This window comes from Kockovaella imperatae (assembly GCF_002102565.1).
Source record: "Kockovaella imperatae strain NRRL Y-17943 chromosome Unknown BD324scaffold_5, whole genome shotgun sequence".
Taxonomy (NCBI): Eukaryota; Fungi; Basidiomycota; class Tremellomycetes; order Tremellales; family Cuniculitremaceae; genus Kockovaella; species Kockovaella imperatae.
In genome coordinates this window covers 1148756-1161856 of record NW_019028945.1, presented here as the reverse complement: position 1 = coordinate 1161856, position 13101 = coordinate 1148756, and the positions used below count along the sequence as shown (strand labels likewise).

At 51.4% G+C, this 13101-nt stretch overlaps 6 protein-coding genes across 6 annotated transcripts; 2 read left to right on the top strand and 4 right to left on the bottom strand.

The window, feature by feature from the left end:
- Window positions 1-449: 449 nt before the first annotated feature.
- BD324DRAFT_413772 (hypothetical protein) lies at window positions 450-2574 on the bottom strand. Its single transcript, XM_022012721.1, has 3 exons — window positions 1957-2574; window positions 1212-1901; window positions 450-1164 (listed from the first exon to the last, which is right to left on the bottom strand). The coding sequence occupies exons 1-3, from the start codon at window positions 2315-2317 to the stop codon at window positions 530-532; spliced, it is 1686 nt and encodes a 561-aa protein (XP_021872002.1). The 5' UTR covers window positions 2318-2574; the 3' UTR covers window positions 450-529.
- Window positions 2538-5094, top strand: BD324DRAFT_624213 (hypothetical protein). The gene is made up of 7 exons (XM_022015668.1): window positions 2538-2902; window positions 2952-2977; window positions 3022-3281; window positions 3322-4008; window positions 4049-4589; window positions 4639-4712; window positions 4759-5094. Exons 1-7 carry the CDS (start codon window positions 2776-2778, stop codon window positions 4841-4843), a joined length of 1800 nt encoding a protein of 599 aa, XP_021872001.1. The 5' UTR covers window positions 2538-2775; the 3' UTR covers window positions 4844-5094.
- BD324DRAFT_624208 (alkaline-phosphatase-like protein) lies at window positions 5095-6804 on the bottom strand. Its single transcript, XM_022015667.1, has one exon. It carries the CDS (start codon window positions 6626-6628, stop codon window positions 5114-5116), a length of 1515 nt encoding a protein of 504 aa, XP_021872000.1. The 5' UTR covers window positions 6629-6804; the 3' UTR covers window positions 5095-5113.
- On the top strand, window positions 6805-9079 carry BD324DRAFT_624206 (general substrate transporter). The gene is made up of 8 exons (XM_022015666.1): window positions 6805-7117; window positions 7183-7299; window positions 7382-7497; window positions 7556-7636; window positions 7701-8544; window positions 8604-8727; window positions 8796-8969; window positions 9021-9079. Exons 1-8 carry the CDS (start codon window positions 7035-7037, stop codon window positions 9033-9035), a joined length of 1554 nt encoding a protein of 517 aa, XP_021871999.1. The 5' UTR covers window positions 6805-7034; the 3' UTR covers window positions 9036-9079.
- A 212-nt stretch (window positions 9080-9291) lies between these two features.
- BD324DRAFT_579137 (putative GPX2-glutathione peroxidase) lies at window positions 9292-10498 on the bottom strand (the record flags this gene model as incomplete). Its single annotated transcript, XM_022013360.1, has 7 exons — window positions 9292-9397; window positions 9473-9567; window positions 9677-9712; window positions 9770-9895; window positions 10127-10142; window positions 10225-10274; window positions 10382-10498. The coding sequence occupies 7 exons, from the start codon at window positions 10496-10498 to the stop codon at window positions 9292-9294; spliced, it is 546 nt and encodes a 181-aa protein (XP_021871998.1).
- A 509-nt stretch (window positions 10499-11007) lies between these two features.
- On the bottom strand, window positions 11008-12859 carry BD324DRAFT_579205 (P-loop containing nucleoside triphosphate hydrolase protein; the record flags this gene model as incomplete). Its single annotated transcript, XM_022013361.1, has 8 exons — window positions 11008-11081; window positions 11133-11178; window positions 11236-11372; window positions 11430-11737; window positions 11797-11944; window positions 11997-12112; window positions 12168-12429; window positions 12496-12859. 8 exons carry the CDS (start codon window positions 12857-12859, stop codon window positions 11008-11010), a joined length of 1455 nt encoding a protein of 484 aa, XP_021871997.1.
- Between the last annotated feature and the right edge of the window lie 242 nt (window positions 12860-13101).

The following is a 13101-nucleotide window of genomic DNA, read 5'->3' as shown; positions in this document are numbered from 1 at the left end:
CATGGCATCCGTGTACTGTGAGTGAGGCACCCGTCTAGTGCATACATGTACTGATGTATCGAAGCACTCATGGGAGGGCGTGCTAGAGAGGCGGCGTATTGGGTGTTAAGAAGGTTCAGTATGAGTGACGGTCTCGGAGGGATATCAGAGGCCGGTATGATCTCGGAGCGAGAGCGTGGCATACTGAGTCTTCCCTGATACCCCTGGCGTGATTAGCTACTGAGCACCCTTAATAAGAATGCCACCCTTCTCAAGAGAAAGACACTGAATGGATAAGATGGCCGTTTCTAGAAGGACAATGACCGAGTCTTGCCCTTTACGGATGAACAATTGCCATGAATCACTTCGCGACCGATACAAGTACAGTACAGTATGTGCCAATGATCCATTCGTGTACATTCGGCCCGATCTCAGGTTCGATACCTTGAACAGACGTAGAAAAAGGCACTCCTCGCCCCTGCATACATTATAGCGTAAATTGCCTCACTCGATTATACGATACCGAGTGTGTCGCCAGCAAGATCCCAGTCTAGTACTTGTAGACGTATAGTTGAGCTTTGGGAGTACTGTCCACAACCCCCGTCACCAGATTCTTCCCGCAGTACGTGCTTCCTCCCTCGTTCTCCTCTACAAGAGTTCCATAACAACCGTTGGTTGCGTTGGTGCCCATGACTATGGATGACACAGAGGCTCCGTCTAAATCAACATGTACCTTTTGAGGTGTCCAGGAGATATTGCTTGCCAACCATGCTTGAGTCCAGGAAGAGCCGTTCGCGAAATTGAAAGTAACTTCAAGAGGTCCATCCATTTTATACCCAGCGTTTGATGTGGGACCAAGGTTGTCTGTTCTCTGGAAGACGGGGAACTCCATCTCAGTGACGTTCTTTGGATGATCAAAAGTCACGGTGATATTTTGCCAATTGCGGATCCGACAATCAGGCTGGTACTGCTTTGGAGGGCTGGGAGTTTCTGTAATGTTCGGAGCCAGAGGTAATTGAAAGCTCGCCTCGCATTCCAATGGCAGAAGTAGACCGTCTGAACTGTATTTGAAAGGATAGTAGTTCGCACTCGCAATTGCCTGGCTGTTGTCGGCGTGCCAGATAGAGGCATTGTAGACGAGATCCGTCGCGCTGGTTCGATACAGGAGATTGCCGGCGTAGAAGCCTGTCAATTGTCAGAGCGAGGCTCGCAAACATGACGGATAAACTCACTGCTACCGCCGACTGATGGCAGCTGCATTACGCCTTTGTTCTGCCCTCCACATCCGTCACCTGAGATGTATCCACCGTCTTCGTAGGGCCCAAAAGGACCATTCTTGGAGTACAGATAATAGATGTAGCCGTCGCAATTCTGACACGTCTTCCCGGCGATAATGTACCACATGTCGAAATCCTCATTGTAGAAGAACCCGATAGCTTCCAATGAAAGGCCCTGAGAGCCGCCGTCCGTGTTGTTGAGTAGCTGAGCAGCTGTGCGTACGAGTTGCACCGTAGAATTCGTTCCCACTGTCGATGTCAAATTTGGAGCCAATTCCTGGACCCAAATCGGCCAGACGGGCACCGCGAGCACACCGGTCGGTGTGAGATCAATGCCCTCAAAAATGTCCGATACGATGTAATGGGTCCCATTCGCATCTTGGGCGATATCAAAATCGTGGCTCAGATGTTCTCCTTGCAGGAGAGAGGGAGGATCAGCCCAGGGCCCCGCCGGAGATGGACCAGTAGTGACGTAGAACGAGGTAGCAGGCCCTCCCATGAACATGACATATTGTCCAGTGGCTGCTGAGTACCGAACAAGGGGTTTGGTCACATTGGCCGACTCTGGCTGGTAGAAGTTTTCTAGTGTCCAATTGGTCATATCGGGCGAAGAGAATGTCTTGACTCCGCAGTTTCCATCTTCCCCTATGAGAATCGTCAACACAGAGCTCTGAGACGAAGCTCGTCTACATGTACATACCGTAGTCACCAGGTGCTTGAGGGGTGACGATGGGATAAGACGAGTTCGGGGGAGGGGCAGCGTAGACCCACACTTTTCCACATCCCCAAGTCGCCGCATGAAGCCAGTATCGTCCTTCGTAGTAGCTCAGATGACCCTCAAACTGTTCCCGCCCATTACCATCAACCGTTATGGGATATAGCGGTTGACCGTACAGAAATGGCTGGGTCGGGTGGGGAGTCAGACCATCGTGTCCGTCGAGTAAATCTTCTCCGAAGTTGAGCCAAGTAGCATATTTCTGAGTCCCTGCGTCACTTCGAGGCACGCTAGCACATTTGACGACGAGCGATAAAGAGGCAACTGCGATTAATTTGTTCAGCATGGCGAGTGGATTGCAAGCCGATTCGACACCTGCAGGAGCTGGATGCAGCTATATTCATATAGGAGTCGAACCCCCATTTATAGATGAACTCTCCGTAACGGATACATAGGGATCTACCGGGTACTTGGCAGTCCAAATGACTCGTACCACGGAGTCGCTTCGATGCCTACCATCTATACAGTAGGATCCAATTGCCACAGCGGCTTCGGTTCGAGTCCGTATGCCGATCGGGGGTCTCCGCTATGTCTCCGACACGATTCTGAGGGGCAATAGCGGGGGGCCAAAGTCAGAATTGGACTCGTCGCTGTCAAAAGGCTTCTGCAGCGACTCCTGCGAAAGGTACGAGATGTTCTTAAACTGACCCGGTCGGCGTCTCCGAAGATTATCATTGGGGGATTCGCATCGACGCCGAAACAAAACGGTGCCATCGGATCAAAGACAAACACACCTCTGAGCAGATGATACCGTTTGTATCAGGCTTCTGGCCAACGCAAGCCTCCACTGTCGAAGCCTCCATTCTCACTCAGGGAGCAGAGGAAGAAGCGACGAAGGATGCGGATCCCCAACCCAGGCGCATTAGAACCGGTGAGGAGGCACCGAATTTCGTACGGTGGCTGACAAATTTTGCGTGTAGGATGCAAAAGTTGTCGTCGAAGACGGGTGAGTCAAACGGTGGCCTGATTGATCTTGATCACTTATGGCAGGTCAAATGTGGAGGAGGGCCAGGAGACTGTTTGAATTGTCGAAAGCGAAAGCTAGAGTGTGAATACGATGTTGTCACCGTGTCCAAACGTGCGACATCGTGCGCTGCTTGTCGGATTTCCAAGGCCAAATGTTCACGGGACCTTCCTGCATGTTCGAGATGCACCAAAAAGCTCGTGACTTGCACTTACGATAATGTCAAGCCGCTCGGCGACGAAGAAGTGGTCTACTCGGCTACTTCTACCAGAAGTCCATTATCAGTGTGAGCGGATCCGTTGTGGCCCGACTGATCCCCCGGCAAGTCCTGTCGCGTCTGAAAGCTGGTTATCCCAGTCGGTCATCGAGCAACACATCGAAGCGTTCTTCACCTTCTGTTACCCGAATCAGGTCAATGCGTTTTTGCGCCGACCGCAGGTGATTCGCGGGGCGAAAGACGGTTCCATCCAGCCCTTACTCGCAAAGGCGATCTGCATGATATCTGCCCGGTTCCTCGTCCCGCAGACGTCCCATCCGGAGGGAGGCGATCACGTCGCCAACTGGTCGACGGAGATCAGGATGCATATCCTGAATTCATTCAATCAATTTTCAACCACAACGTTGGCTATCGTATTACTCCTCATTCAGCATGAGTATAACAGCGGTATATACGGCAGCAGCTGGGTCATGGTGGCCCTAGCATCTCGCATAGCTTTTGGATTGAATCTTCGAGTCGAAAGCGGCTCATCTTGGGCGGAAGCGGAGTACAGACGTCGTCTCATGTGGGCCGTATTCTATTGGGACTCGTACGCGGGGGCCGGGTTGGCCGAATATATCACTTGTCCACTGGAGAAAATCAGCTTGCCTTTACCCAGCAACGATAGGAATTTCGGGCTGTCGATTCCAGTGTACTCACAATCCTTTGACCTCGATACGCATCGTCCACAGACCGGTTGTGATGGCATCCTCTCTCGCCTCGTATGGATCATGTCTATAAGGGCCCGAATCATCTCGTGAGTGCGCCTGTCGTTTCGGAGTTTGCTGAAGTTGCAGTTTCGTCAAAAACCCGCTCACAAGCCTTCGACCTTGGGAGGAAGGTTCGAGCTACCAAGCTGCTATCGAGGCTCTGGCACACTGGCTAGCTACTCTACCACCTGAATTAGCCCTGACTGCCGACAATATCCACGCGAGGGATACAACGAATCAACTCGGGGGGTTTATAGCTCTTCATCTTTGGCACGCACAGCTACACTGCGATTTGTATCGGTTGGCAATGCCAGATCTAGCAGAGTCTGCTCCGCCTTCTTACTTTGATGATGCGCCCCCATCATGGAAGACCGATGCACGAGCTCTCTGCTTTGTGTACGCTCAGCAAATAGGTCAAATACTATCCCTCGTGCGCGATGCAATCCCAACCTTTGTCCCGCATGACATGTTTTTCCCCATCTTTGTTTACGAATCTTGCCGGAATCAGATCCAGTATCTCAAATCGATCGGCGAGACAATACAGACTGATAATGGGACTCGCATCTTCGAAGAGATGATGTCAATGGTTCGAGCCATGATAGCAGTCTTCCCGACTGCGCGTAACCTTGTGAGAGCATTCATGACTCAAGCTTATGAGGGAATCGCTCATGATCCAGCTATTCGAAATCCATGGCTTATTCTTTCAGAGTGGTGTGGTCTTAAATTTCGCGTGGGAGGACTGCAGCCCAATGTGAGCGTAGAGATCCTCTGATTTGACATGGGGCTGAGCAGTGCAGTACGACGATTGGTCCTCACGCTCTACAGCATGGTACGATCCTCAGCCAGATGCACCCTTTGCGTTGGCATCAACCCGACTCATAGGAAATCCCTGGCCTGGGGCGTGGTCTGGCATGTGGCCAGCAAGCCGAATCGATACTCTGGAATGATCTTGTGATTGACTCAGATTAGAGCTGAACAAGCCAGACATCTATGGTTTGCACAGAATTGGCAGAGCTTGGAGGACGCGTGTTGGACTGCATTCGTGGGCCGAGACAAAGATAAGCTCTCAAGGCATTGAGCAATTCGCTCATCCAATGATAATTCACGCATGCATATGACCGAGGGTGCTGTTACACTACATCGTGACTCGAATTAAGTCGCTAGGGCTTGATTCTCAAAGATATCCGCGCACACTTTGACTAATGGACCCCGGGTACCGGGCTCCTCAGGGTTCATGTCGAATCGATCAGGCACCTGGAGTCCGTCCCGCTCGTATCTGATGAGCGCTTGAATCGATGCGCCGTCCCTGTAAAGAAACAGATCCCTAGTCGTTTGCTGCCACTTCTCTAGCGCCGTCCTCATTTCCTTCAACGTTTCAGCGTACTCAAGATTGTCGACCAGGTTGTCAACTTCCAATGGGTCTGCCTCGATGTCATACAGCTCTTCGGCACTGCGCCGTATGTAATTCTTGAACGGTCGCCGACCCAGCATGACAGGTGGCGGAAGATTCCGTATGCCTTCAAAGCTAAGACTCGCGTAAAGATCCGTGGCAAATGGGAAGTCGAGCTGCCACGCAATGTTTCGATGGTACTTGAATCGTCTGGTCCTCATGATCCTTGTAGGCCAATAGTTCTGAAACTCATGAAAGGTGTGAGAGCCAAATACTGCATCTTGCCAGTCAGGGCTAGGGACGACGGTATGATCGGATAGAATGGAAAGGAGGGAACGCCCTCGGCGAGGCGATGGGCTGGCTTTGAAGAGGTGAATCTCTGTATCCTGATCGCTCATCTTGGGGCGGATTTGTGCCCAATCGAGCATGGTGGGAAGCAAATCGGTGAAAGATACCATGTTGGGATTGACGATGCCTTTTGGCCCTCCGGGCCGTCTGATCAGGAGTGGAAGATCGATACCAGCCTCATATAGCGTAGTCTTTGAATTGATGAACGGAGGCCCATTGTCGCTTGTGATCATGACGAGTGTCGAGTCTGCCAGGCCAGAATCCGCCAAAGCCTGCAAGACCATTCCGACTCCTTGGTCAAATCGATGAATCGCCTTGTAGTACTCGACGAGCTCCTGCCTTGTTTCCGCACAGTCGGTGAGCCAGGGCGGCACCTCGACTTGGCTCTCTTTGACGTCCAATAATTCTACTCTCGGATCATACTTCCAGTCATTGGCAAATCCTCCGCGAGATTTGACATCCCGATGAGGATCGTGAAAAGCGACAGTCAGGTGAAATGCGTCGGAGCCTGCCTCTTGAAAGAATTCCTTCGCCTGATCGGCAATCCAGGCAACATCTCTGCTTTCGCTCTCGCGCATCCATTTCCAAGGATAAACGGCTGGTGGTCCGACGTGTACCTTCCCCAGAACACCAGTCAAGTAGCCGGCTTCATTGAAAAGTCGTGGCATCGATTCAACATGTTCGTAGGTTTGAAAATGACCGTGTGGGCCCCAAGCGAGTCCGTATTGTCCATTCTCGTGAGTGTGTAGTCCCGTAAAGATGGTGGAACGGGATCCAGAGCACGACGGAGTGCAAGCAAAAGCGTGAGTGAATCGCACGGCCTCATCAGTGAATTTGGTGAGGTTCGGAGTCGTCACGCTCTGACACCCATACGAGTTGATATACTTTCCGAGATCGTCTGCGATGATGAGGAGGACATTTTGAGGCATTATGGACAAGTGTCACAACGGGGTATGATGACTCTGATCCAAATTTGACTCTCGTATTGTACAATATGCAAATGTTGGACGGACGGACGGACGGAGATGGGATGGGATGGATGTTGGACAGAAACATGACCGGATCTCCTCCCGAATTGGACGCCGGCTATCGGAGTCGAAGCGAGTCCGCACCGGTGTCGGGCGTATCCATCACGGATTCGGAGCGAGCTCGAGTGATGGCCCCAGTGTCCTCCAATGCCCGCTGCCGGAGTCGAGACGAGAATCGGTGTTGTATTTGTCTGTGGAGGGGATGCGCTGATCCACTTTGGATGTATTTAAAAGTCACTCTTCGACTTGTTGAAATCTTGGCAGGTCTCGCCATCCATTCTTCTCCGCAAGGCGATCGCACTCGAATATGCCACAGTTCAGCAAACATCTGACTCCCTACTTGCTTTTCTGTGCGATAGTATTCTCTCAGGGAGCTATTTTGTTTGGGCTGTGAGTACGGGTGCATACTCTCTACTTCATCGCCGTCAAATGATAATTTGCGCTGACTTTGTCAGCGACACTGGTTCTTTCGGGTCTCTACAGGCTCTGCCTTCATTCTTGGCACGATTTGGAGTTCCTGCTGCTAAAGGCAAACATGTTCTGCCTGCTACCAGGAAATCATTGATGAACAGGTGCGTTTTCGAATCTGAGCGAGTTTTATCGGCCATGGAAAGGCAGCCTGTCTGTCCATTCTCAACTGATCTCTGTGCTTAGTCTGCCATGGATCGGTAAGATCTCTGGCTGCTTCCTCTCCGAGCCTATCATAGAACGCCTGGGATTCAAGCGCACCATGTACACGGTGGCCACGATTCAATGTGTAGCCTTGATCAGTCAGTGGAATGCTCGCTGGAGTGGATAACTCGTTTCAGGGCTGACCTATCTCTGCAGTCGAAATGTCTGCACATGTGTGGTCACAATTCACTATCGGCCGAATCCTGGCTTACTTGGCGGTTGGTATCGTTGAGAACGGTGAGTTGGAACAGAAAGATGTTGTACGATCGGTTCTGTTTGGCCGCTGAATCCAGTGTGCCAGCCACACCATCCTACAACTCTGAGATCGCTCCAGCGGAGATGCGAGGTATCATCGGTGGATCCATCATCGTCTTTTCGTCCCTCGGTAACCTGTGGGGAGCTGGCATGTCGCGTGCCTATGCAACTGGTCTTGAGGATAAGAATTGGATGATCCCTACAGCGATGCAATTCATTCCGGCAGTTTTGCTCGCCAGCTTGGTCCCCTTCACGGTCGAATCCCCCCGATGGCTCATATCTAAAGGCCGCCGAGAAGAAGCACAGAGGAATCTAGACAAATTGAGACGACCTGGGGAAGTTCAGGATGGTTCGACCGCTGCGGAGCTCGACATCATTGAGAATCTCGTGCAAGAGAGCAGAACGAACAAAGAAGGATCCTGGTTGGATTTATTCCGTGGCAATTACCTGCGAAGGACATGGATCGCCGCATCACTGTTCATCTTTGAGCAGACAAATGGCAATCAGTTCACTCAAAGTTACAGCGCCACATTCTATGTCCAAGAAGGATTAGGCTCCATGTCATTCACGTACTCAACATTGGGTCAAGTCGTTGGTCTCATCGGAGCCGCCGGAGGCATCTTCATCATGGACCTGTTAGGCCGGCGCACGGCATTTATCGGAGGAAGCGCTGTCACTGCCATGTTCCTCTTGCTCGCCGCTGGCTTGGGTCTAAAGGAGCACAAAAGCCAGTCTACAGCCAACTTCATCATTGCCTCCTTCATCATCGTCCCAGCCACAACCCGAATCTCTGCTAGTAATTGTGCATTCTTGACAGGTGCCGAAATCGGAGGATTGAAGATGAGAAAGAAAATCATGGCATTCGGCACTGCTTGCGATGTCTTAGCGGCGTGAGTCATGTGTCTTCGTCACCATCAGGCGCAGAGCAGAATTTGACTGGTGTTCACAGGTTTTTGGTCACATTTGTTACTCCCTACATCCTTCCAGCGCTTGGCGTAAATATTGGATGGATATTTGGCGGAGTCGCCATTCTCTGTGTCCCTTGGGGCTATCTGTTCTTCCCAGAACTCAAGGTGAGTCCGATCGATGCTTTGAACTCGATTCCCCACCAGAAATGGATGGTCGTTGATACTGGTGGTAGGGCCGTTCGCTGGAAGAAGTCGACGAGCTCTTCGAGGCTAATTTGCGTGCATGGCAATTCTCCAAGTATCAGACTACAGGAGAGGCGTCCACTCTGCGAGCGCTAGAGAATCAAGATCACTCGCCTGATACAAGCAAACGACCTGAAACGGCGGAATACCTGGAAGATTCAGGAGTGAGTGAAGCTCGTCGATCACCTAGTGTAACAGACGTTGACGAGTCGCAGAGTGTCAAAGTGTAGTTTTGAGTTGGTCTGGATTTTCCGTACAGCATGGAGACAGGGTTACACGCATCGCAGTGCATGTATGAGTACCATCATATACCTCCATTTCCAAGTATGGCCACATGGAGCAATTGTGTCATAAGACTTTGCAGAAGCAAGCTCAGGGCCAGATCTCAATTCGAAGGTTGTGAATCGTAAGAACAAATGTGGCATACAGTACCTCGTCCTCCGATAGTGATACAGGTGCATTTACAGCTCGCTCCGACGACGACGTTTACAGAACCTTCTCAATCTCCGGTTTGAGCTGTTCCGGTGTCACAGCAGACGGAAATCGACCGACGAGTTTGCCTTCACGGTCTACGAGGAATTTGGTAAAGTTCCTGTGGAGGGGCGAGCGAGAAGCATCAGCCATTCTTTCTGTTGGACCATGATTCATCGCTACTGAATCTACGCACCACTTGATGGGCCCGCTGGAACCGGTCTTGCCATCTATCGGTTGAGCTTTGAGCCAGGCGAAGACTTCGTTCATGCCTTTACCGTTGACTTCAGACTAAAAGAGAGCGAATAGGTCAGCCCGAATTCGCCAGCGGGGAAGCAGAGAAGATGAAGCCCGCTGGTAGATAGCCTAGCAGCGCAAAAGTCACCGCGTGACCACTCACTTTGGCCATCAGAGGGAAGGTGACACCGTGATTCTTCTACATGACTCGTCAGCGAATGAAAATAAACAGGACAGGACACTCGGAATGACTCACCAGGCAGACCTGCGCTCCCTCTTCATCGCTCTCTGGTGACTGTCCCGCGAACTCATTGCTAGGAAATCCAAGGACTTGAAGTCCACGATCACCATAGATTTTGTTGAGCTCTTCAAGGCCGGTGAACTGTGGTACGAGGGTCAGAATGGTGAATCGATTGCAAACTGGAGTGAGGAAGAAAAGAGCATCGGGCGAGTATGATTGGTCAAGACTATGAGGTCGGGAATGCGGAGTTCCGATTTCCGCTGTCTCACTCAATCACACTCATCACAGAAGGGAATCCTTCGGAACGGGGAGACAGGCCATGTAGCTAGAGAAAGATCGTATGGAGGGAGCGAGAAAGGTCGTGAGACTCACTTGAACTGTATATCCGCTGACGACAGATATCAGCACGCACCCAAAGTATACCAGCGACCGGATCCTCGGATGAAAATCCTCCACAACCGGTGACTCACCACCTAGTAGCGGTATTGACGATCAGAACAGGTTTTCCTTTGAGCTCGTTCTAGCAAGGGATTGTAGCGTCAGCGACCGCACTACACTCTATAATCTCGTAGCTGAGACGTCCAGTTGCTTCGCATTCATGCCTGTTGGTTGGTTTGGTCCACTCACAAAGCTATATTCTTTACCTTTTGGTAGAGGTGCTACGAGGTCATAGAACGATTTGCTGCCCGCGTTTTTCGGTAATGATTCAGGCAAGAACCCCGAGACTGTACTGAGGAGACCCATGGTGCGGCGGGGGATGAAAGAAGCTCGGAGGGGTATGTTTGGAGCGGTTTGGTGCGGAGATACAGGCAACGACTAGTGATGACAAAGGTCAGTGTCGCTGGCCGGTTGGCTTATTATATATCTATACTCACTCTCTCACTGCTTGGCCACAATGGCCGCCGTCGCTGCCTATGTATGCCAACGCCCAAGGTTTTTTTTTCTCTTATGGTAACTCTTTTTTTTTCTCTTTTCAATCCCCGGTAACTCTGTGCAACTTCTGTACCCGTCAATCATCATGACAATAATGTCATCGCATCGAGGCCGAACACCGGGACATAGGGGGGTAAGGGGGGAACTCGATCGAACTCGATCGTACGAGGCAGAAGCAGAGCGAGTGGAGAGAAGTGGGAAAAAAGGAACGCCACCCGGCGAACGAGAAAGGGGCAAGCAATAACCATAATGACATACACTCTCTTATCTAATATCTAATCTTTAGAGCGTTGTCTTGTCTCCGTCGATACTGGAAGGATCTAGTCGAACTTGATCTTGGTAGGTGCAGGTGCATCCGAAATATTTTTGTAAAATGCACCGTATGATCCGTGCTCTGTGGTGCCGATAGCCTTAGCCCAGGTCAACATTGCCTCGGCCGACTCACCCTTCTTCTTGATGGTCGTTGGGAATCGATTCATCTCTTGAGGGATCTGGAATTGAGGCGTCGTCAATCATCGCGGAACACTGGTGATTCATGCTCGACGCACCTCTGCTCCTGCGTCTCTCAGCACCCGCATCAACTCTCCAGCTAGTGCCTTCTCATGCCCTTCGCCAGTGAAAAACGTCACAGCTCGTCCAGATTTACCAGCACGACCTGTTCGACCACACCGATGGACAAAGTCCTCTACGGCACACGGGTCAACACACGAGCCTCCGCCCAAAAATCAGCTTTAAAACTCACCCGTCGTCAATGGGAAAGTGACATTGAGCACCAATCCGACATCAGGGATATCCAACCCTCTCGCCGCTACGTCTGTAGCCACCAAGACATTCACTTGACCCGATTTGAATTTGTCAAGCGCTTTAAACCTTGCATCCTGGCTCAAATCACCATGTAGCCCGGCGATGGTATACCCCGCACGACCGATAGTGTATTCGAGACGCTGAGCTTCTTTCTTGTAAAGAGCAAAGACGAGAATGCGTGTGGGAGAAGCAGCAGAGGAAGGATGGGCTTTGAGATGCGCTTTGAGGTGATGGAGCATTCGAGCGCTGTGCAACTCCCGTCAGAGCGATCTTTCAATCATCGCGTCGCTAAGATCTTGACTCACTCTTTCTGCCTGTTGTCATCGAGCACCTCGACTATCTGCTCTATGCGCTTGTTGGCACTGAGCTCATCACTTCCAACAGTGACTCGAATGGGATCTCGCAAGAAGGAACTGGCGAGTCGACGGACAGATTCGGGCCACGTAGCGGAAACTGACATGAGTCAATACATGCCAAATCGAGATCCCGATCAAGATCAACTCACACATGACTGTCTGTCTCGACTCGCTGCCCGGGCAATGGGCGATGATTCTCCTGATGTCATTTTCGAATCCTTGGTCGAGCATACGATCAGCCTCATCAAGGACGAGGTAATTGACGCTAGAAACAGATCAGCGAGCGAGCGATATCGAGGATGAAACAATCCGATACCCACTTGGATAAATCCAGATCCCCAGCATCCGCCAGGTCCAGTGTTCTTCCTGGCGTTCCGACTACCACTCTGACATTTGGGTCACGCAAATCCTTGTATTGCCCATCCTTGCCTACTCCACCGAAGATACACGTGCTCTTGATATTGACTTTGGCGCCAGCCTCGAGGAAAGTCTCGTGGGATTGTTGAGCAAGTTCACGAGTTGGCGCAAGGACAAGTACTTGAATCTTGCCTCCTTCTCCTGATCCACTGATTTTCCCTTTACCTTTGCCTTTGGCGGAAGCAGTGGACGTTCCTGATGATCCCGATGAAGATGAAGAGGAGGCGAGACGATGGAGCGCAGGTATGGCGAATGATAATGTCTTCCCACTGCCCGTCTCGGCGATCCCCACGACGTCTCTTCCATCGAGCAAAGCTGACCAAGTACAAGCTTGAATAGGCGTCGGACGCTCAAATTTGCTCAAGAAATTGAGAAGCGAGGAGTTGATCGGGAGCGAAGGGATCGAGAGTGCAGGAGGGTAAAGAGGTGGAAGCAGAGTGATAGAGTTCTCGGAGAGGTACTTTTTATCTTGAGCCGTGAGAGGAGATGGGCCAGTAGATGATGAGGGGCCAGGGCCGGCGGTTTTCTTGTCTCCCTTGCCGCCCGTAACATCTTTGCCATCTTGGCTATGCTTGTCCAGCTTTTCCTTCTTCATCTTCTTCTTGGAGGGCTCCGTCACAGCCGCAGCGCCCGCACCATTGACAGCACTGCCCTCGTTCGCCTCCGCCTCCGCCTCCACCTTCACATCTCCCCGTTCCTCCTCCTCCTCCTCCCTCGCTCTCTTCGCCTTTTTCTCGGCTTTTCGAGCCTTGCGTTGCTCCTTTAACCGTTTCTTCTCCTCTTTAGCTAGACGAGATGTCTCGATATCCTCCCCCTCGGCGGCCGCAGCTTCCTGGG